We start from the raw sequence: 24,639 nt of genomic DNA, 5'->3' as shown, positions 1-24,639 counted from the left end.
TATCTATATACTTTGCTGGTTTTTGTGTTTCTCTAGAGAACCCAATCCAACACACGGCCCACTGAAGCTAGAGGCATCTCTTCACTCAGGCAGCTACTGGCTGCTGATGCTAACAAGCCCAAGGTTGACAAATAAAAAGGCACAGTCCCAATGTTACCAAACTACATGGCAGGCCATTAACTCAAGTCTATTTTAAGTCCCAAGGTTGGCAGAGCATGGCAGGCTGCTGAATAATGACACGGCTACAGGTAGAGTCCAAGCGTGCCATAAGCTAGAGACCATTCCCAAAGCTGCTTCTTATATACAAGAAGCAGACCACATACCCAAAGGCAGCTACTTAGTTGCTTGTGGTAGATCCCACCATGGAGTTGACTGCCAATCTCATCATGGGGAATAACTACCACCAGTTGCCCAGCCACTCAACCAGGCCCAGCCAAGTTGACATACAAATTTAACTACCACAGGTAGCTTTAAGGGACATAGTATTTTCTCACAATTCTGAGGCTAAAAATACAAATCACGTCTCAGTAACATCGATTCCTTCTGTAAGCCTGTCTCCCAGTTCTGCTGTCTGCCAGAGATTTCTTTGCAGTTCTCAGCTCGTAAATGACCCTCATTCATCTGTCTTCCTCAGTGTGTCTGTGCCACTGTCTCTATTATGGTCTTTTTATAATTCAGAAATTATTAAGTTTAATATTCACTCTGTAAGTATGACCTCAACTAAATGATTATATTACTTTCCATTATGAAAGGTCATTACATTATGGAAAGTGATTACATTACATGTGAGGCAATTATATTACATTATATTAATTTTAAGGAGAGCTGGTGGGGCAAAGGTTAAGTACCTGACTAGCTGCTCTGTGGGAGAAAAGACCTGGTGATCTGTTCCCATAAAGATTATAGCCTAGGAAACCCTGTAAGGCAGTTCTAGTCGTCCTATAGGATCACTGTGAGTCAGAACTGACTCAATGGCAAAAACAACAAAATATATAATCTTGTGAAGATCATCTGCTCTACCAAAGGGAAACTGACTTAATCACATGCAACTACTTCATGACAGCCAACTAGACTGTTTGACCAAACCACTGGGAACCAGAGCCTAGCTAAACTGACACACAAAACCAACCATCACAGCCTCTGTTGGTTCTAATGCAAAATCAGCCTTTACATGTATTTTTCTCCTATAGGTGGTAAGTTACTCTCTTGGTAATTAGAAGATTTTCTCTTTCTTGTAAGCAGTATGTTTAGGTACAGATCTTTATTTTTTTTTCTTCCTTGGGGTTCTTTAAGCTTCTTGAGTATGCTTATTAATGTTTTTTTATAATATTTGGGAACTATTTAGTCCTTCTTAAAATATTTTCCCTCAGTCTCTTTCTCTCCTTTGCTTCTATTACACTCACTGCACATACATTGATATGCTTAATATTGTTCCAGAAGTCTCTGAAGCTCTGTTCATTTTTTAAATATTTTTTCTCTGTGTTCCTTGAATGAATAATTCTGTTGACCTATAATTAAGTACAATGATTCTTTTGACATCTCAAATGTGGCAATGGGCCTATCTAGTGGATTTTTTATATTAGTGATTGTACCTTTCAACCCTGTTGAAATTTAATAACTGATCTTATCCGTTCAGTCAGATATTCAAGTTCATATTAAAGTTCTACCTCCCACAAAACATATGAATATAATTCAGACAAGTATTACCTTTCCTCCATTGTCCAATCAAATGTTCATCATTTCCTTTCAAAGATTTCTTTCAGAAGCACATTTAATGTCCACATATTTACATACCATATGTATTCTTTAATATGATAGAGACTTTCTCTATACCTCATTTCACTTCCTTTTGAGTCCTCATCAGAATTGCCTTTGATATCCATAGTTCTACCATGTCTTCAAGGCAGTAAGTACGAGAAATGAAGTCTGGCCATTCTCACTCCTGAGGAACATTATAGCTGTACTTCCTCCAAGAGATTTGTTTGTTCTTCTAGCAGTCCATGGTACATTTGATAATCTTCGCCAACACCACAATTCAAATGCATCAATTATTCAAGGTGTTCCTTATCATTTTCCAGCTCTTATGTGCACATGTAGCTATGGAAAATACCATGGCTTGGGTCAGGCACACCTTAGTCTTCAAAGTGCTATCTTTGCTCTCCAATGGCCTGACTTCATTTCTTATACTTTGGTCATGTTGTTAGAAGGGGCCAGTCTCTGGAGAAGGATATCATACTGGGTAAAGTAGAGGATCAGTGAAAAAGGGAAAGACCCTCAACTAGATAGAATCACACAGCAGCTGTAATGATGGACTCAGGTATGGCAACAATTGTGAGGATGATGCAAGACTGGGCAGTATTTCAATCTGTTGTACACAGGGTTGCTGTGGGATGAAACCAACCCAATAACCTTTGCTCTCCCCTTTAAAAAGGTGTCTTTTGCAGCAGATTTAACCAATGCAATTTGTCGTGTGATTTCTTGACTGCTGCTTCCATAAGCATTGATCATTGATTGTGGATCCAAATAAAATGAAATCACTGACAACTTCAGTCTTTCTCCATTGATCATGATGTTGCTTATTGGTCTAGTTTGAGGATTTTTCTTTTCTTTATGTTGAGGTGTAATCCAAAATGAAGGCTGTAGTCTTTGATCTTCTTCAGTAAGTGCTTCAAGTCACCTTCACTTTCAACAAGCAAGGTGTGGCATCTGCATATCAATCCTGATGCTGTAGTCTTCCTTATATAGTACAGTTTCTTGGATTATTTGCTCAGCATACAGATCAAATGAGTATGCTGAAAAGATACAAGTCTGACATACATCCTTCCTGATCTTAAGCCATGCAGTATCCCCTTGTTCTATTTGAAAAACTACCTCTTGGTTTATGTACAGGTTTCTCATGAGCACAATTAAGTGTTCTGAAATTCCAGTTTTTCACAATGCTATCTATAATTTGTTATGATCACACAGTCAAATGCCTTTGCACAGTCAATAAAACACAGGTATAAATATCTTTGATATTTTACCATCAGGCATCTTAAAATCCTTTTAGCCTCTACTCATTACCCAATTCCCAAACCACTGCCACAATTTAAATACTTGTTAAAGCAGCACCCGACTTCTTAGTACCAAATTCTTAGTTATCTAGTGCTGCTATAACAGAAATGGGAGCTCTGGTGGCAATGCCTAAGGCATTTGACTGCTAACAAGAAGGCTGGCAGTTCAAACCCACCAGTCACTCCTCAGAAGAAAGACTGGGCAACCTACTTCTGTAGTGATACTGCCTTGGAAATTCAAGGTGGGGCCACTATTAGCTAGATCTGACTCAACCGCAGTGACTTTGTTTTTTGGTTTGAGATAAAAGAAATACCACAAGCGGATAGCTTTATGAAACAAATTTATTTCCTCACAGTTTAGAAGGCTAGAATTCTGAACTCACGGTGCTAGCTCTAGGAGAAAGCTTTTTCTCTCAGATGGCTCTGGAGGCTCTTTGTCTCTTTTTGAGCTTCTGCTCCTGGGCAATATTCATGTCACCTAACATTTCTCTTCCCCTGGCTCTATTTCTTTTGCCTGATTATTTAATCTCTTTTATATCTCAAAAGAGACTGACTTAAAACACCCCTATGAGGGGAGCTCTGGTAGCATAGTGGCTAAGGCACTTGACTGCTAACCAGAAGGCTGGCGGTTCAAACCCACCAGCCACTCCTCGGAAGGAAGGTTGGGCAATCCTACTTCCGTAGTGATACTGCCTCGGAAACCCAAGGAGGGGTCACTATGAGTCAGGGCCGACTCGACAGCAAATAACAACAACAACAACATGCCAAATCCTGTCTCATTAACATAACAAAGACAACCTATTCATAAATACATCCTAATATAGAGGTTAGGATTTACATACTTATTTTTCTGAGACACAATTCAATCCATAACATGTGGTACTATCTTTATATATTCAGGAACTTTTATATTAAAAGTTATGCTATGTACTATCATCATAAATTACCATATTATCTTTTTATTTCTATGATGAACTTAATTCTCTAAGGACTTACCTTAGCTGCATGATATGTACTGGCATCAAGTAAATCTTCTTTTTTAGCTTCCTTGGCAAGCAAGTTAAATCGACTTAACATTGCAGCCTTACAAAGCCGACTTGCCATTGACACACCACTTTTAAATGGGGAACTATAATAAAAAAGGAATGAAACATTTACTAACCAGTATTCAATCATTTATGTTGGCAATTGTAGGAATTAAAATGAACATACATTCTACAAATACTTTATTGACCAAAGATTATGTGCATGGTGTGTTGTGAAACAGAATTTTCTTTTATTAAAAAAAAAAATCACTCTTAATATTTAATTCCTTTCTGAACCCAATTTCTCTTACAATATTATAGTTTTATAAGTTTTACAATCACAATCGCTTATTAAAAATTAAATCAGGTTGACATTTGTGGTTTTTTCTATTATTTGAAACAAATTTAATCTGTGATGATTAGAATTTAGAACAGTGGTTCTACTATGGATTAACTGGAAGGAAGCATGAAAATACTTTCTGGGATATTGGAAATGCCCTGCATTCTGACTGGGGTGTTTATACAGGTACATACATATGTAAAAACTCATAAAATTGTACAATGTATTTCACTCTCTATATAAATTTCAACTCAATAAAAAAGTAAAATATACTCACCTACCTTGTTCTCCCAAAATACGTGAATGTGTGTACTTGTAAATTTTTTTTGTTTCTATTAAAAGTCCACAGATCATGAACCATGTTTTATGCTATCGTAATTCTTTTCCCCTTCGTTTTACCTCTCATTAGATGTTTCTTATAGATTACAAAATTTACCATAATCCTTCGTTCCTCCCATATCCATGCTCTTTGCAATGTATCTTTTCAGATACTTCCACCAAGAGGTGCAGTTGACTTCCCTTCCCCCTGAATTTTGGCTAGCTTTATGACTTGTTTTGCTGAACAGAATACAAAAGAAATGACAATGTACCAGTTTGAGTCTAGGCCTCAAGAAGCTTGTGTTCTTATTCCCTTGGGAACCCTGCTTTTGTTATGTGAGCAAGTTCAAACTAACTTATTAGAGAGTGAGTCAATACATGGGCCAGAGCTTAATTGTCCCACTAAGACCATCTAAGACGACCTGCAATAGAACCACATCTGACCCCAGATGTATGGGTGGTGAATTCAATCAAATCTGCAAGAACCATCCAGCTGATAAAAGGACTTGTGAGTAATGATGAATAATTATTATTTTAAGCCATTAAGTTTTGAGGTTGTTTTCTGTGGCAATAATATATATTTCTGTGTATAAAATCTATTGGTCTATATATCTTACATATCTTAATTCACCCTGATGTCTTAGTGACTTCTCATGGTAGCTTTTCAGATGATTCTCTTGGGCTTTCCAGGTATAAACTCAAAGTGTGGCAGTTTTACCTCCTCTTTTCTGATGTTTTATATCTCCTATTTCTTTATCTTGTCCAAATATATTAATTCCTCCAGTATAATGTTAAATAACAGCAGTAACAGGGAACAATCATTTCTTGTAGTAGTTGTTAGTTGGAATGCCCCTTATATCATTAATCATGATGATATTTTTGAACTAGCATATATTGTATTCTGTAAAAAATATTCATTCCCATTTTTAATTGACCATCTTTATCTGTAACAGTTGTTGAGTTTTACTGAACTCCTTCCTACAATTTATGGAGATGAATGTATGGTATTTGTCCCTACAGCAAATTAATCTAGTATTATATCTATTATTTTTTAAATGGGGAACTAAAATAGAAAGGAATGAAACATTTACTGATCACTATTCAATCATTCATGCTGGCAACTGTAGGGATTAAAAACAACATATTCTACAAATACTTATTGACCATAGATTATGTGCAACATGTGCTGTGAAACAGATTTTTTTTTTAATTTTTAAAAAATCACTCCTAATATTTAATTCCTTTCTGAACCCAATTTATTATACTTGAATTCCTAGAAAAAAGATAATTAGTATTGCTACATAGAATATATTTTTATAAGCATGCTGCTAGATTCTGTATCCAAATATAGGCAGTCCATAGGTTATGAAAGTCAGATTCACACAACAGCCACTTGCTCTTTAATACTATGAAAATTTGCCTTCATTTTGAAATAACTGAAGCAACCCCTACTTTCAATAAAGTCCTTATCACAATCACCTGCACTTGCTGCATGTACAGTTTATCACAGAAAAGCCTTCAAGCCTTTTCTTGCATTAAAGTAAAGTTAATAAGAACTGTATGCAATTGGTCTGAAATCATTAAAGATGTAGTTAGGAACAGATCTTGTTTGTAAGCAGGGGAATGCCTGTATTTTATTTAGAAATTCTGCTTGGATATAAGGGACCTTTTGTCTGTAACTTTTAGGGATAGGATGGGGCAGTAATCTTATCAATGAATGTTGGTCTCTATGATTCTTTTCCTCTTGTAAAAGTGAGATCACACAGTATTTGTTATTTTGTGATTGACTTATTTCACTCAGCATAATGTCCTCCAGATGTTTTGAGAACTCATCTTTATTACTTGTTGTTGTGTAATATTCCACTGCAATTATGCACCACATTTTATTTATTCATCCATCCACTGATGGGCAGTTAGGCTGTTTCCTTTTTTGATATTGTGAATAATGCTGTAACGAATCCAAGTGTGCATATGTCTGTGCCTCTTCCATTAGATCATTAGGGTATGTAAGTAGAAGTGGAACATATGGTAGAGTTCTGTTTCTAGTTTTCTGAGTAAGTGCCATATCGTTTTCCATAGTGGTTGTACCATTTTACAATTAGTGTAGTGCCTAAGGCACCTGACTGCTAACCAGAAGGCTGGCAGTTCAAACCCACCAACTACTCCTCGGAAGGAAAGTTGGGCGATCCACTTCCGCAGTGATACTGTCTCAGAAACCCAAGGAGGGGTCGCTATGAGTTGGATCCGACTTGAAGGCACATAACAACAACATCAGCAGTGCGTAAGAGTTTCAATTTTCCTACAGTTCCTCGCCAGCATTTGTTGTTATCGATGTCATTTTAGCAGAGATGATATCTCATTATAGTTTTGATTTACATCTCTCTAATGTTTAATAAGAAGCTCTGGTAGCATAGTGCCTAAGGCACTTGACTTCTCACCAGAAGACTGGCAGTTCAAACCCATCAGCCACTCCTCGGAAGGAAGGTTGGGCAATCTATGTCCGAAGTGATATTGCCTCGGAAACCCAAGGAAGAGTTCACTATCAGTTGGTCCGCCTTGACGGCACATAACAACAACAAATGTTTAATGGTTAGGAACATCTTTTGATGTGTTTGTTGGCATGAATGTTCCCTTTGGTGAAGTGTCTGTCCATGTCCTTTGCCCATTTTTCAACTGGGTTGTCTTTTTGTTGTTGAGTTGTTGAAGATTTCTATGTATTTTAGTGATTATACCCTTACCCAATGTTGTTCCCAATTTTTTTTTCCCAATCTGTTGGCTGTCTTCTTATCCTTCTAATAAGATCTTTTGATGAGTATAAGTACTAATTTTTATGATGTTCTATTTGTCTTCTATTTGTACATTTGTAGTTGTGTTTTTAAAAAAGAATCAAATCTTTACTTTGTTCCTATTTTTTCTTCCAAGAATTTTATAGTTTTAGCTTTAACATTTATGTTCTGGTTACTTAGTACCACTCCGACAAGAAATATAACACAAATGGGATGGCCTTAACAAGCAGGAGTTTATTCTCTTACAGTTTGGAGGCTTTAAGTCCAAGTTCAAAGTGCCAGGCTCTAGGGGCTAGGTGAAAGCCCCTTAACCTTGGGGTCCAGCTCTGCCTCCTGCTCCTGGCCCACTGGAGCTAGAGGCATTTCTTTACTCAGCTGTTGGGTGCTGAGGCTGAGAAGCCCCAGAGTTGACAAGTAAAAAGGCACAGTCCCAATGTTACCAAACCACATGGCAGGCCATTAACTTAAGGCCATTCCAAGTCCCATAGCAGGCTGCTGAGCAGTGACACAGCTACATGCAGGGTCCAAGCATGCCATAGGCTAGAGACCATTCCCAAGGCTTTTCCTTATATACAAGAAGCAGACCACAACCCAAAGGCAGCTAATTCAGCTGCTTGTGGTAGATCCCACCATGAAGTTGATTACCAGTCTCATCATGGGGATTAACTACCACCAGCTTCCCAGCCACTCACCCAGGCCCAGCCAAATTGACACACAAACATAACCATCAAAATTTAGGTCTTAAACCCATTTTGAGTCAGCTTTTGTGTGTGAGGTATGAGTCCTGTTTATTTTTTCTGCAAGTGGCTATCCAATTTGGGGCATCAAGTTGTTAACCAAAAGGTCAGAAGTTTGAACCACCAGCTGCTCTGTGGGAGAAAAATGAGGCAGTCCGCTTCCATGAAGAATTAGTCTTGGAAATTCTATGGGGATTGGAATGAGCTGAATCAACTCAATGGCAGTAGGGGTTCTGGTTTGGTTTGTTTGTCAAAGAGATTGATTCTTCCTCATTGCACAGACTTAGGGCCCTAGTTGTAAATCAATTGTCTAGATGGATGAATTTACTTCTGGGTTCTCAATTCTATTCCACTGGTCAACGTGTCTATATTGAACCAGTACTAGTCTGTTTTGATTGCTGTAGCTGTACAGTATATTTTGAGATTGGAAGTGTGAGACCTCCAATGCTGTTCTTCAATATTGGTTTCGTTATTTCTTTCCTTTCCACACAAAGCTGGTGATTAGTTTTTCCATGTCAGTAAACAATGGTGTTGGAATTTGGATTGGAATTGCATTTTATCTAGAGATTACTTTGAGCAGTACTGACATATTCACAATATTAAGTCTTCCAATCCACTATCACGGAATATTTTTTCACATATGTAGGGTTTTTTCTTAGTATCCTGTATTAGCATTTTTATACCTTTTGCTGTGTAAGTCCTTTACATCCCTGGTTAGATTTATTCCTAGGTATTTTATCATTTTTGGGGGCTACTGTAAATGGTACTGCTTTCCTTATTTCCTTTTGTAATTTCTCCTTTAGTGTGAAAGAATTTTTGTTTATTGATCTTGTACACTGCAATATCTCATTAGGCCCATAACTTTCTTATGGAATATTTGGGGTTTTCTAAGTACAGGCAGTCTGCAGGTTATGAACGAGACCCATTCCTCTGTATTCAAGAGTATGTCAGGACTTTGAACCAGTTCTTTCCAGTTCAGTCATGGCTAAAGAAGCATCATCAGAACAAACTTGAATTTTTAAAGCTATGGTAAACCAGAAAGATACCAAAAATTGGAAAAATTACAGGTTAAAGACTTGCTAGAAACTCAATTTTACTCTTACAGAAAAAGGGCAGTATACATGTTGCATAGCAACCAAATCTCTTGCCCTTAGATTCTGAGCACCGTCTAAAGCTGCGCTGCTCCACTCAAAGACAGTGGCACCCGGCTCAAACGTGGCAGCTGATTGTGCCACTTTGAATATGTATCACTCTCCTACTATACTGCCAATAATCCATTCTCACATATTAGCTTCCTGAAAAGGCTACCTACACCTCTTTCAAGTTTCCGATTCTGGGTCTTCGAACTCCAATTTCTCCTGTGCCAGGTACTGTGCTAAATCTGCCATATAGTAAAAACTTTGAGGATACTCCTGTTTTGCTTCCTTGGCCACGAAAGAGCCAGTTTAAAGGACAAGTAGGAGTTGACCATTAAGTCAGGGACTGCCTGTACAGCATCATGTTATCTGCAAACAGGGTTAATTTTACTTCTTTCTTTCTGATTTGGTTACCATTGACTTCTCCTTTTCTGCATTATTACTCTGACTAGCACTTCCAATAAAACACTGAGTAACAGTGGTGACAATGGGCATCATTTCCTCATTCCTTTTTTAAGAGAAAGGTTCTTAGTCTTTCTCCTTTTAGAATGACTTTTAGTTTTGCATATATGTCCTTAATTATGTTGAGGAATTTCCCTTCTATTCCTATTTTGCTAAGAATTTCTTTAATCAGGAAGGGTGTTGTATTTTATCAAATGCTTTTTATGCATCAATTGAAATGATCATGTGGTTCTTTTCATTTTACTTACTTGGTTAATTATACTGATTGTCTAATGTTGAATCACCCTTACATTCCTCGTATGATTGTTACTTGACTACTGTGTTAGGCTGAGTTCTCCAGAGAAGGAAAAACAGTAAAACGTTTACAGAGAGAGAGACATTTATCTTAGAAAAATGGCCTACACCATTACAGGGGCTGGCAAGTCCCAAGTTCCTGGATCACGTGCCAAGCTGGAGGCTCTTCCCAACTAACATAGCTGTGGGGGCTGATGAGCTCACGGCTGGCAGTCATCGTAATGGCTGTTGACTTCGGTGGATGATGAATCCAAGGTCATGAGGCAGAATGGTGGATTGTTTGCTCATGGACAGTTGTAGGATCCAGATCCGCAGAAGATTCTCAAATTTTCCAGGATGTCCATATACATACTGGAAGCAGGCCAAACCCCTAGGGAAACTCCCTTTCAACTGGTTGGCTGCTCAAGGCATATACATCAGATCTATCATGAGAATAAACATATCATAACTGCTTAAACCACTCCAAATTGTGGTCAAGCCAAGTTGACACAATGCCAACTATCACAACTGTGATACGTGGTTTTCTTAATATGTTATTAAATACTGTTCCCCAGAATTTTGTCAAGAACTTTTGTGTCTATATTCATGAGGGATACTGGTGTGCAATTTTCCTTTTTTCATGTCTTTGCCTGGGTTGGTATCAGGGTGATTATTAATAGCTTCATAAAATGAGTTAAGGAATATTTCTTTGTTTTCTATGATCTGGAAAAGTTTGAGAATTTGTGTCAACTTTTAGGTAAAACTTCCCAGTGAAGCATCTGATTGTGGGATTTTTTTGGGGGGAAAGGGGCATCTTTGATGACATCTTCAATCTTTCTTTTGCTGTGTGTCTTTAGTTTTTCTATCTTTATTTGTGTTAGTTTACTTAAGTAATGTGTTTCTAGGAATTTGTCCATTTTTCAAATTTGTTGGAGTAAAATCTTTCATAATATTCTGTTATGATCTTTATGTCACGTGAGTTTATCATAATGTACTCAATTTCATTTCTTATTTTAGTTATCAGTTTCTTGTCAATTTGGCCTGTGGTTTGTCTATTTTATTGATCCATTCAAAGAACCAATTTCTGATCTTCTTGGGTCTTTCTACTGTTTTTCTGTTTTCTATTTCATTTATTTCTGTTCTGATATTTATTATTTCCTTTCTTTTGGTAGCTTTGGTTTTCTGCTCTCCCTTTTCCATTTGTTCAAGTTGTGGATTTTGGATCTTCTTTCTTAATGTAGGAATTTATTGCAATGAACTTCCCTTTAAGCACTATTTTTGCTGCATCCCAAGTGTTTCATATGTTTTTTTTTTTTTAATTGTTGTTTGGTTTTAATTACTTTTGTAATTACTCTTTTGTTTTATTCTATGACCCAAAGCAGAGGGGAAAGGAAAGGAAAGGAAAGCCAAGGTGACCAAGAGAGAGTGAGCAAGTGACAGAGGGATCCACATAAGGGGAGGGACCCAGGCTCAAACCCCAAGGGGCAGGAAAAGCAGAGGGTAAAGGAAAGGAAAGCCAGGGCATCCAAGACAGAGTGAGCAAGTGGCACAGATCCAAGTAAGGGGAGGGTGGAGAGGTTTCCAACAGCTAAGGAAGACAAACTTGTCTGTTGGTTTGTCATACTGTGGTATCGTGTTGCTGTGAGGTTTGAGGCTGTGCCACCGGTGTTACAAACACCAGCAGAGTTGCACATGGTGCAGAGGATTTGGTGCAGTTTGCACACTGAGACAGAGTAGGAAGAAGAGGCCATCGACTTCTCAAAGAACTGGTCAGGGAAAACCTTATGAATAGGAGAGAAACACTGTCTGTTTTAATACTAGGCAACTATATGAATAGCCTGAAAAAACCGTCTGATACAGTGTAGGAGGATGAGCCACTTACATTGGAAGGCTCTCAAAATATGACTGGGAAAAAGCGGCATCATCAGAGTAGAACCAAGCTTACTGATATGGATAAAGTAAAGCTTTTGAGACCTCCATTCGCTGCTGTGACATGACTCAAATTGAGGAGAAACAGCTGCAAACATCCATTAATAATCAGAACATGGAATATACGAAGTATGAATATAGGAAAATTCCAAGTTGTCAAAAATAAAATGGAACGCATAAAGATTGATATCGTGCATTAGTGAGCTGAAGTGGACTGGATTTTGACATGTTGAATCAGACAACCATATGATCTATTATGCCAGGAATGACAATTTGAAGAGGAATGGTGTGGCATCCATCATCCCAAAGGATATTTCAAGATCTGTCCTGAAGTACAATGTTGTCAGTGATTGAATAATATCTGTATGTCTACAAGAAGACCAGTTAATGTGACTATTATTCAAATGTATGCATCAACCACCAAAGCAAAAGATGAGGAAATTGAAGATTTTATCAACTTCTGCAGTCTGAAATTGACCAAATATGCAATCAAGATGTGTTAATTATCACTGGTGATTAGAATGCAAAAGTTGGAAACAAAGAATCACCGGTAGTTGGAAAATTTGGCCTTGGTGACAGAAATAATGCTGGAGATCACATGATAGAATTTTGCAAGACCAATAATTTATTCATTGCAAATACCTTTTTTAAACAACACAAACGGCAGCTGTACATGTGGACTTCACCAGATGGAATACACAGGATTCAGACTGACTATATCTGTGTCAAGAGGTGATGGATAAGCTCAGTATCTTCTGCCAAAATTAGGCCAGGAGCTGACTGTGGAACAGACCATCAACTGCTCAAATGCAAGTTCAACTAGAAGTTGAAGACAATTAAAACAAGTCCATGAAAGATAAAATATGATCTTGAATATATCCTTCCTGAATTGACAGACCATCTAAAGAATAGATTTGATACACTGAACACCAATGACCTAAAACCAGAAGAATTGTGGGACGACATCAAGAACATCATCCATGAAGAAAGCAAGAGGTCATTAAAAAGACAAGAAAGGAAAAGAAGACCAAAATGGATGACAGAAGAGACTCTGAAGCTTGCCCCTGCACAAGAGTAGCCAAAGCAAATGGAAGAAATGACAAGATAAAAGAGCTGAACTGAAGATTTCAAAGAGCAGCTCAAACAGACAAAGCCAATTACTATAATGAAACATGCAAAGACTTGGAGTTAGAAATCCTAAAGGGAAGAACACACTTGGAATTTCTCAAGCTGAAAGAACTGAGGAAAAAATTTAAGCCTCAAGTTGCAATACTGAATGGTTCTATGGGAAAAATAGTGAATGATGCAGGAAGCATCAAAAGAAGATGGAAGGAATACAGACAGTCACTGTACCAAAAAGAACTAGTAGATCTTCATCCATTTCAGGAGGTGGCATATGATCAAGAACCAATGGTATTGAAGGAAGAAGTCGAAGCTGCACTGAAGGCACTGCTGAAGAACAAGGCTCCAGGAATTGACAGAATACCCACTGAAATGTTTCAACAAACAGATACCCCATTGGAGGCACTCACTCGGTTATGTCAAGAGATTTGGAAGGCAGCTACCTGGTCAACTGACTGGAAGAGATCCATATTTGTACCCTTCCAAAGAAAAGTGATCCCACAGAAGGTGGAAATTACTGAACAATATCATTAATATTGCATGCAAGTAATATCTTATTGAAGATAATTCAAAAACGGTTGCAGCAGTATATTGACAGAGAACTTCCAGAGGTGTGAGTGGGATTCAGGAGAGGATGTGGAACAAGGGATATCATTGTGGATGTCAGATGGATCTTGGCTCAAAGCAGAGAATACCAGAAAGATGTTTACTTGTGTTTTATTGACTATTCAAAAGGATTTGATTGTGTGGATCATAACAAACTATAGACAACACTGAGAAGAACGGGAATTCCAGAACACTTAATTGTACTCATGAGGAAGCTGTACACAGACCAAGAGGCTGTGGTTTGAACAGAAGGGGACACTGCATGGTTTAAAATCAAGAAGGGAGTATGTCAGGGTTGTATCCTTTCACCATGCTTATTCAATCTATATGCTGAGAAAATAATCCAAGAAGCTGGACTATATGAAGAAGAACATGGCATCAAGATTGGAGGGAGAATCATTAACAACCTGCAATACGCTGATGACATAACTTTGCTCACTAAAAGTGAGAATGGCTTGAAGCACTTATAGATGAAGGTTGAAGAGTACAGCCTGCAGTATTGATTATACCTCAATATAAAGAAAACAAAAATCCTCACAACATAAGCAGCATCACAATAAATGGAGAGAAGATTGAAGTTGTCGAAGACTTCACATTGCTTGGTTCTACAATTGACGCCAATGGAAGCAGCAGTCAGGACATCAGACTACATACAGCACTAGGCAAATCGGCTGCAAAAGACCTCTTTCAAGTGCTGAAGAGCAAAGATGTCTTCTTGAGGACTAGGGTCTGCCTGACACAAGCCATGATATTTTCAATCACCTCATATGCATGTGAGAGCTGGACAATGAATAAGGAAGACCGAAGAAGAGTTGATGCTTTTGAGTTGTGGTGCTGGTGAAGAATGCTGAAAGTACCACGGACTGCTAAAAGAACTAACAAATCTGTCCTGGAGGAAGGGCAGCCGAAAGCTCTCTGGAAGCGAGAACGGCCAGACATCATCTCACCTACTTTGTTCAAGTTATCACAAGGGACCATACCCTGGAGGATGTCTTGCTTGGTAAGGTGGAGGGTCGACGAAAGAGGGGAAGGCCCTCAAAGAGATGGATTGACACTGGCTGTGGGGATGGGCTCAAGTATAGCAGGGATCACAGAGCTGGCATAGAACCAGGTCGTGTTTCATTCTGCTGTGCACAGGGTCACTATGAGAAGAAGGCGACTCGACAGCACCTAACAACAACAACGACCCAACTGTTTTTTAATAGTGTGTTATTCTGTTTCTATGTATGTTTTCCCATTATTTTCTTTGTTGTTGATTTCTTGCTTTCTACTGTTATGGTTGTAGAAGACACTTTGAATTATTTCAATCTTTTTAGATTTATTGAGGTTTGTTGTGTAGCCTAAAATATGGTCTATGTTAATGAATGTTCCATGTACACTGCAGAAATGTGTATTGTGCTGCTTTTGGGTGGTATGTTCTATATATGTCTGTTACGTCTAGTTGGTTAATAATGTTATTCAGGTGTTCTATATCTTTATTGATTTTTTTCCCTAGCTATTCAATCTATCATTGAAAGTGGTGTATTAAAATATCCCACCATTACTATACTGAAAAGAACTGGTCAACATTCAGCATTTCAGGAGGTAGCATATGATCAAGAACCAACAGGACAAACTGATGGAATACCAACTGAAATACTTCAAGAAATGATGTAATGCTGGAAGCACTCACTTTCTATACCAAGAAATTTGGAAGATAACTACTTGGCCAATCAACTGGAAGAGATCCAGATCTGTTGCCCATTCCAAAGTATGGTATTCTTGTTACCTGGTGCTGCTCTCACAGGAAATGTACCACAAATGGGATGGCCTTAATAGGAGTTTATTCTTACTATTTGGAGGCTTTAAGTCCAAGTTCAAAGTGCCAGGCTCTAGGGGCTTGGTGAAAGCCCCTCAACCTTGGGGTCCAGCTCTGCCTCCTGCTCCTGGCCCACTGGAGCAAGAGGAATTTCTTCACTCAGACAGCTGCTGGCTGCTGAGGCTGAGAAGCCCCAAGGTTGACAAGTAAAAAGGCACAGTCCCGACGTTACCAAACCACCCAGCAGGTCCACTGTAAATCCCAAGGTTGGCAAAGCATAGCAGGTTGCTGAGCAACAACACAGCTACATGCAGGGTCCAAGTGTGCCATAGGCTAGAGACCATTCTCAAAGCTTCTCCTTAAATACAGGAAGCAGACCACATACCCAAAGGCAGCTACTCAGCTGCTCCCAGTAGATTCCACCATGGAGTTGATTACCAGTCTCATCATGGGGAATACTACATCCAGCTGCCCAGCCACTGAACCAGGCCTAGCCAAGTTGACATACAAACATAACCATCACATATGGTGATCCAACAAAATGCAGAAATTATTGAATAATGTCATCAATATCAGGTGGAAGTAGAATTTTGCTGAAGATAATTCAAAAATGTTTACAGCAGTACATTAATAGAGAACTGCCAGAAATTCAAGCTGGATTCACAAAAGGACTTGGAATAAAGGATATCATTGCTGATGTCAGAGAGATATTACATGAACACTGAGAAGACCAGAAAGATGTTTACCTGTGTTTTACTGACTACGCAAGACATTCAACTGTGTGGATCATAGCAACTTATGCATAACACTGCAAACAATGGGAATTCCACAATACTTAATTGTGCTCATGACGAACCTATACATAGACTAAGAGGCCAACATTCTAAACACAACAAGGAGATAATTGCACGGTTTAAAATTAGGAAAAGTATGCATAAGAATTGTATCCTTCCACCATAGTTCTTCAATCTGTATGCTGAACAAATAATACAAGAAGCTATACTATATGTAGAAAAGCATGACATCAGAATTGGAGAAGACTCATTAATAACATGAGGTATGGAGATGATACAACTTTCGCCTGTTGTCTGCCCTGGGCAGGGACCCTGATGGTCTTGCAGCCTCATTAGGCCCCTTACATCTCTTCCTTCTATTTGCCTCCCCTCACTGATCTCCTCTGCATTTCTGGGCCCTTACCCGCCTCCCCTACCTGACCATGACCTTGTGTCACAAGGTGCCCTCCGTGGCTGGACCAAGAATCACAGATGAATGGTAGAAGGCATCCTGCTGGTAGATGGCCACTGTGGGCCTGGTCATCACTAAGGCCTTCAGCACATCATTCAGGATGGCCTGCATAGCAAGACCTAGGCCCAGCTGCAGCCCCACCTGAGACTTTCTTCAAAATTGTAAATGAAAAATGTTTGATAACCAGTTAGTCAGTGAGTGTTGTTGTTGTTAGGTGGTGTTGAGTCAGCCCCAACTCATGGCAACCCTATGTATAACAGAATGAAACACTGTGCACCAACCAGCCTTACAATCCCTGCTATATTTGAGCCCATGGTTATATAACACCACTGCTGTCAATCCATTTCGTTAAATGAGGAGTAGGGAATAATTTATTACATTAAAACCTATGAAAACCAGAATCTGTATAAGGCAGAAGCCTGTCAGAGAAAGAAGTATTTTCCACTAAAACAAGTGATAAAGAAAGTATTAAGACTGCACTGTGTCAAAAGTGGAAAACTTGTAAAAAAGTACAACCAAATCAAACTCACTGCCGTCAAGTCAGATCTGACTCATGGCGACCCCTCCTTGGTGTTCCGAGGTAGTATCACTACAGAAGTAGACTGCCCAATCTCCCTTCCGAGGAGTGGCTGGTAGGTTTGAACTGCCAGCCTTCTGGTTAGCAGTCAAATGCCTTAGGCACTACACCACCAGAGCTCCCTTGTAAGATCTGGAAAAACAAGGCAGTTCTATCAAGTTCTGGCTCTCACTTATTTCCCTTTATTTTGCTAAGATTATTTTTTCAAAAACTCAGCTTTTCATGATTAATTCTACCCTTTTATATTTTTTCTAGCACTTTAATTAGAAGCAGTGTGGTTGGTTCAGTGGTAGAATTCTTGTTTTCCATGTGGGACAGTCAGGTTCAATGGTGGGCCAACATCCCTCAAGCATAGCCACCACTCATCTGTCAGTGGAAGCTTGTGCATTGCTATGCTGCTGAAAGGACTCAGCAGAGTTTCCCGTCTAATATAAACTAGGAAAAAAGGCATGGCAATTTACTTCTGAAAACGAGTCAATGAAAACCCTGTGGATCACAATGGTCCAAAGTGATGACAGCTAACAATAAGAGCTCTTTAATTTAACATTGTAGTTTTATTTATTCCTTCATTCTGCTTAATTCATTTCCATTATTTATTGATATAAGCATTTAAGATTTTTTACCTTCCCACTCAGCACTACTTTAACTGTATTATTGTTAGTTCTGATACATGGCACTTTCTAAACATTATTTTCTAAATATTCTACAATTTCTCTTTACATTTCTCCTTTGAAGTGAGAGCTTTCTTTTCTCATTGCATTCAGCTTCTAGTATTCTTCTTTTATTATTTTGTAATTAATAGTTTTATTGCATCATATTCAGGAAATACTTTCCATATTGATTTTACTTTTTAGAATTTGCATTTTCTTTATGGGCTAACATATAGTATTTTTGTCAATGTTCTACACTGCCGTCGAGTGGATCTGCCTCACAGACAACTCTCCTTGGGTTTCCAACACAGTATCACTACAGAAGTAGCCTGCCCAATTTTCCTTCCGAGAAGTGGCCAGTGGGTTTGAACCGCCAGCCTTCTGGTTATCAGTCAAATACTAAAGTAGGTATGTTTTATATTCTTATGATGCAATTTTAAATAAATCAATGTAATATACCTATCACTTAAAACTACTTTATCTTTGCTTATTGTTTTGTCTGCTTGCTCTAGAATGACCTGAAAGAAATGAATTATACAGTCTCTCTTTACTGTTGTTTCCATTTTTCCTCTAATTTTCTGTAATTTCTGCTTTATGAATGCTGACACTATGTTATTTGCTACAGTGTTCATAACTGTCAATGTTCATTAGCAATGATACTCTTTAATTGCTTAAAGTGTCCTTTGTCTTACGTAGTGTTTTAGGGGCTGAATTCCATCGTGTTTGAATATTTAGATCACAACCTCTCCTTTTTTTTTGTTTGTAATCATCTGGCAAGTACTAGGCCATAATCGACAAGTTCATTTTACTTTTATTATAAGTGACAGTTACATTCTGTCTTTATTATGCCATCATTTTTATGTTTATTATTGTTTCATAGAAGCTCTGGTAGTGACTGGTTAAAGCATTTCAGCTGCTAACTAAAAGGCTGGCAGTTCAAATACACCAGCCTCTCTGTGGGAAAAGGATGAGGCAGTCTGCTTCTGTAAAGATTTACACAGTTGGAAATTATATGGGGGCAGTTATACTCTGTCCTAAAGGGTCGCTATGAGTCAGAATTGACTCTAAAGAGTATCCTTATCATAAGTTTTTCTGGCCGCTTCCTTTTTTTTTTTTTTTTTATTTTTCCTCAGTGTTCTGCCACTGCCAGTTCTTATTATGATATTCATGAATTAATGAGTTGGATTTTCTAAGTTAGGTATCTGCATGTGGTTCCTGAGGGAATGAGACTACAAAAGTCTTTAAGGCTAGATGGTTTTCACACCAAACTGGTTCTTGCAAATGATATATTATCTGAATCACTGTTACAGTATCTCTATACTCTCCGCTTCTTTCCAAAATTGGGTCCTGAAAGATTCTGCTGTTAGTCTCCCCAGTTCCCACAACCATTGCTGTAAATAAGGAATGTAGCTTTAGTACTTCAGGTTCAAACCTTCGAAAAATAAAATTTTTCTGGTATTTTTAAGATCTGATACAAAGAAGACATCTCGATACTCTTACTTCTTGTTTTTGCAAAGGTTCTACCCCATCTCAGCTGCTTTTGGAAACCTGTATTATTTTGGAGTCTGTAGATTATACCTGTCTTTTACTTTTGCTAAAAATAAGCAGCTTGTACGGTTTTTTTGTTGTTTCTTCTTTTCCTTCTTCTGTTGCTTTTAGATAATTTCCATAAAATGAAAAAAGAAATCTGATTTACACACCTATATTCATGCTATCCATAAGGGTTTCACCTCAATATACACCTTAATAGAAAAAAAGAAAAATCCTCACAACTGGACCAGTAAGTAACATCATGATTAAAGTAGAAAAGACTGACATTGCCAGGCATTTCATTTTACTTGGATCCACAATCATCACCCATGGATGCAGCAGTCTAGAAATCAAATGTCATACTGCACTGGACAGATCTGCTGCAAAAGATCTCTTTAAAGTGTTGAGGAACAAAGATGTCACTTTGGAGACTAAGTTGTACCTGACCCAAGCCATGGTATTTTCAATTGCTTCATATACATGTGAAAGCTGGACAATGATTAAGGAAGACTGAAGAACTAGATACCTTTGAATTGTGGTGTCAGTGAAGAATACTGAAAATACCACAGACTGCCAGAAGAATGAACAAATATGCCCTGGAACAATTACCGCTAGAATGCTCCTTAGAAGTGAGAACGGCCAAACTTTGTCTCACCTACTTAAGTCATGTTGTCAAAGGGACCAGGCCCTAGAGAAGGATATCATGCTTGGTAAAGCAGAGGGTCAGCGAAAAAAGGGGAAGACTCTCAATAAGATGGATTGACACAATGGCTGGAATGATAAGCTCAAGCATAACAAGTTTGTGAGGATGATGCAGGACCAGGCAATGTTTCGGTCTGTTGTACACAGGGTCACGATGGGTTGGAGCTGAGTCACTGGCACCTCAGAACAACAGAAATATTCTTGCTGCCTTTGGGATGGGTAAAGGAGCTTTGATGATACAGAGGGGTGAAGGAGTTTGGCTGCTAACCAAAACATCAGTGGTTCAAACCCACGATCCACTCTGGGAGAAAGATGAGGTAGTCCGCTTTCATATTTACAGCCTTTGAAACCCTCTGAGGGTTGCTATGAGTTGGAAATGACTCAATGGCAATGAGTTTGTGCGTTTTTTTTTTTTTTGGTTTTGGGTGGCATAAATGGTTAAATGCTCAACTATACCCAAAAGCTTAGTGTTCTGAACCTACTTGCCCAGTGATATGAAGGGAGACAAGCCTAGTTCTCTGCTTCTAAAAGGTCAAAGCCTTGAAAACCCTACTGAATGATTCTATTCTGCACACATGGGGTCTGTAACTATGAGTTGGAACTGACACAATGGCAACTAACAGTAATAACAACATAAATTAACAACCTGGGATATATGTATTTCCCATCTTCCTCTGTAGCTATGTAACTAAGTTCAGGCTGATGAAATGTAAGCAGAAGTGCTATATGGGACTTCCACAGGGGCTATTGAGAAAGATTTTGTTTTTTAATTAAATGTTATAATTAAAATTAAAAATATTTTTGTCTTTCTCCATATCCTGCAATGCAGACTTTATTGCCGGTATTTCGGGAGCCACAAAGACCATAAGGTGACTTGGAGGATTCAAGTCATGATCTGAGATGGTCTAACAGCAAGTTACAAGTACGGGTTGCTCTGGACTGCCTCCTTTCAGATCTCTTTTACATGAGATTAAACCTTTGTGTATTAAGCCTGTGTAGCTGTGACTGTTCTTAATAGTAAATACTTATTCATGCTCATTCAAAGTATAAACAACCATTCTATTTAAAACAACCCTTAATATGCATTTCTACATTCACACCAAAAAACATTTGTATGTGGTCTTAATTTAAATCCATCCTTTACAAAGAAAGCATTTAAACCTTTAAAACTATTCATTACCTCATTATAAATATATGCTAACTCTAAAAGATGGGCTTCAGTGCTACTCAGTAAGCAATGTTAGGGATATTACAAAAAACATTTAGAAGGCATATAGCATTATGGTTAAGAACCACAGTTATGGGAAGACTGTCTAGATCAGAATCCCAGTGGGTCACTTAACACGTGAGTGAATTTAGGCAAGATAGTTAACCTAGCTTGAATATGACCTGTTTATCTGTAAAAAGAAGAACAATGCCAGCTAATCCACAGGGTTATTCTAAGAATTAAATGAAAAGGCAGTATAGCAGAATCCATATTTCTCACACTTAGATATATTCCAGAAATATTTATGTATATATGTAAAAGAAGTATTTCAGAGACTATTTCAAAAATACAGATTCCTAAACCCCAGATCCAGAAATTTAGCTTCAGTAAGAACACCTCTCTCCCCTCAACAAATACATTGTATGATTCCAATGCAAACTATTCCCAAAAGACACTTGGGAAAAACACAGGTTCTGGGGCCCTATTGCCTGGGCTTGAATTCTGGCTCCACACTTCTGTAAAATTGGATCCAACTCGATGGCAACAGGTTTGGTTTACAGTGCTTATAACATGTTGTTGTTGTTGTTGTTGTTATTTGCTGTCGAGTCGGTCCCGACTCATAGCGACCCCTCCTTGGGTTTCCGAGGCAGTATCACTACGGAATTAGGATTGCCCAACCTTCCTTCCGAGGAGTGGCTGGTGGGTTTGAACCGCCGCCTTCTGGTTAGCAGTCAAGTGCCTTAGGCACTATGCTACCAGAGCTCCTACCTTATAACATGGTCCTACTAATTTATGATAATTACTGTTATTATACAGAATTCATTAATAGATAGTAGCCAAAAAAATTAGAAAAATTTAAAAATTGTAATCAAAATGTCTTCTTCTGTTTAAATAACACATTATTTTTTAAAAAAATTAGTACTTCTAACCTTTCAGTGATCTTTCCGCTTAGACCATCCACAATCTCCAAAGAAACGTCCCCTTGTGCCCAATTCAGACTCAGGGATTTGTATTCCAAGTTTGTTTGAAGTGGATATGGAGATGGTACTAAACTAATATGAGGTCTGTTGACCAAGTAAAACATCGGAAGTTTTGAAGTAAGTGCATCATCAACACGCTGCTTTATAGCTATTTCCAAGCCTCTAGCATCACTGCAATTCCCATCACCTAGAACACAAAACCAAAACAAACAATCAGAAGTTCAGTATCAAAAGAAAAGACTCTATCCCAATAAAGTAAAAAAAAGAAAAAGAAATTGGAAATAATTCTTTATACTTTATCTTGAAATCTTCTCTTTTCTATTTCTTAGCAGTTACTTCCACATTTCCCAGAATGGAAGACAAGGTAATGACAATTTCCACTCAAAAAAGAATTTTTAAAGAAAATGATGAAACAACATTTCAGTAAGTAATTTCAGTCAGGATTGACCCAGAAAAAACTGGGTACTTTTTATAGGGTTCTGCCAAAGGGAATGAGTCAATTCCGATTTCAGCATGAATTTAGGAGATAATGAAGCAGATAAACCAGGAACAGTTGGTGAAAGTGAGTTCTTTTTGCAATAGCTGAGGGCCACAAATCACAATTGCTCTGTAGCACAATTTTTTAGTTTCATCAACTCAACTCAACTCACTGCCATCAGTTTTATAGCACAAAGTAATTTAAAGAATTGACATTTTTTCATTAAAATTGTAGCCAAGGCCGCCAAAAGCATTTGAGTTCTCAGCTTTTATAACTGTTGAAGAGAGAGTTCAAAAAAGATGCAATGTCATTAACATAATGAACTGTATCAAACTTAAAAAAGAAGTTGTTGTTGTTGCTGTTGTTTTTTGCTGTCGAGTCGGCCCCAACTCATAGCGACCCCTTCTTGAGTTGCCGAGGCAGTATCACTACGCAAGTAGGATTGCCCAACCTTTCTTCTGAGGAGTGGCTGGTGGGTTTGAACTGCCAGCCTTCTGGTGAGCAGTCAAGTGCCTTAGGCACTATGCTACCAGAGCTCCTAAAAAAGAAGTTAGGGAGTAGTAATTCTCATTCTAAAAACAGAAATTCTAAAGCAGATCTCTTTTCTCCTTGGAAGGTCAGAGGTTCTCACAACAAGAGAGATTTTATATATTACTAGTGAAAAGTTTATTTTCACATCATTGGAACGTTGAGATGATTAGTGGGATTTACACTCTCCATATGACTATCACAGCACTAGAGAATGAACTAGAAAGGACACAGCAATGGATTAAACATGTGGAAGTGGTTCAATACCTGAATGTTTTGTCATGTGTATTTTCACCAAAATAACTATCATAATAAAGGACATGAGTTGCTTTTCACACCTTCTTTTCTAAGTGTTCCTTTAAGTGCCCCAAATCAAGAGATACTGACAAATGAAGATAATCAAATTAAAAATATTCTTGGGCACAGAAAAAACGCTGGGAGGTAGTAACGTCTGAGAAGTAGGCATTCTATCCATAATGAACAGAAGATGAAAATACAAAAGAAAATGTAAGCCACAACCAAGCACCTGGAGGGAGTGAGTCACTAAACCTGTGGGCTCTGAACCATGGTTGTGAGGGATACCATCAAGCTCAACTGGCACAACAGAGTACACAAAAATACTGTTCTACATCCTACTTTGGTGAGTAGCAACTGGGGTTTTAAAAGATTGCAAACGGCCATCAAGAAGTAACAACTGGTCTCTCATTGTCCAGAGAACAGAAGAGTGAAGAAAATCAAAGATATGTGAAAACAATTAGTCCTATGAACTAATGGACCACAGGAATCTCAGCCTACAAGAAGAACTAGATGGTGCCTGGCTACTTGAAAAGTCATGAAAATTTGAGATCCTGGATAGTAGAGGAGAAAAATATGGAACAAAATTCAAAAACAAAAAAGATCAGGATTATTGGTCAGAAAAAGACTGGTAAAACCCCTCAGGCTATGGCCCCACATCACCCTTCAGGATTAGAATTGGACTCACTCCTGTTAGCCAAACAACAGAGACATCTTCTTGTGGAACAACAATATGGAGGAGATGCACTCCTTAGAAGAGTCAACCATGGGAGATCAGAAGAGCACCATTTATACAGGACAAAGCTAGGCAAGCAGGAATGCATTGGTAAGGACAAAGGGAAGCAGTAACCACAGGGAGGAGG

The 24,639-nt window shown here is 38.3% G+C and overlaps 1 protein-coding gene across 1 annotated transcript in view; it reads right to left on the bottom strand.

Moving 5' to 3' along the window:
* Positions 1-24,639, bottom strand: part of ADAD1 (adenosine deaminase domain containing 1) — a 74,242-nt gene that overhangs the window by 10,430 nt on the left and 39,173 nt on the right. Inside the window, exons 9-10 of the mRNA XM_007946454.2 lie at positions 22,426-22,663; positions 4,050-4,182 (exon numbers count right to left, since the gene is read on the bottom strand). Coding sequence (XP_007944645.1) covers positions 4,050-4,182; positions 22,426-22,663 — 371 coding nt within the window. The remainder of the gene's footprint in view (positions 1-4,049; positions 4,183-22,425; positions 22,664-24,639) is intronic.

The sequence above is a fragment of the Orycteropus afer genome, unplaced genomic scaffold (assembly GCF_000298275.1).
Source record: "Orycteropus afer afer isolate SDZICR_OR568_19922 unplaced genomic scaffold, OryAfe1.0 scaffold00162, whole genome shotgun sequence".
NCBI classification, from domain to species: Eukaryota; Metazoa; Chordata; class Mammalia; order Tubulidentata; family Orycteropodidae; genus Orycteropus; species Orycteropus afer.
The sequence above is the reverse complement of the archived record's forward strand: the minus strand, read 5'-3'. Positions and strand labels throughout refer to the sequence as shown.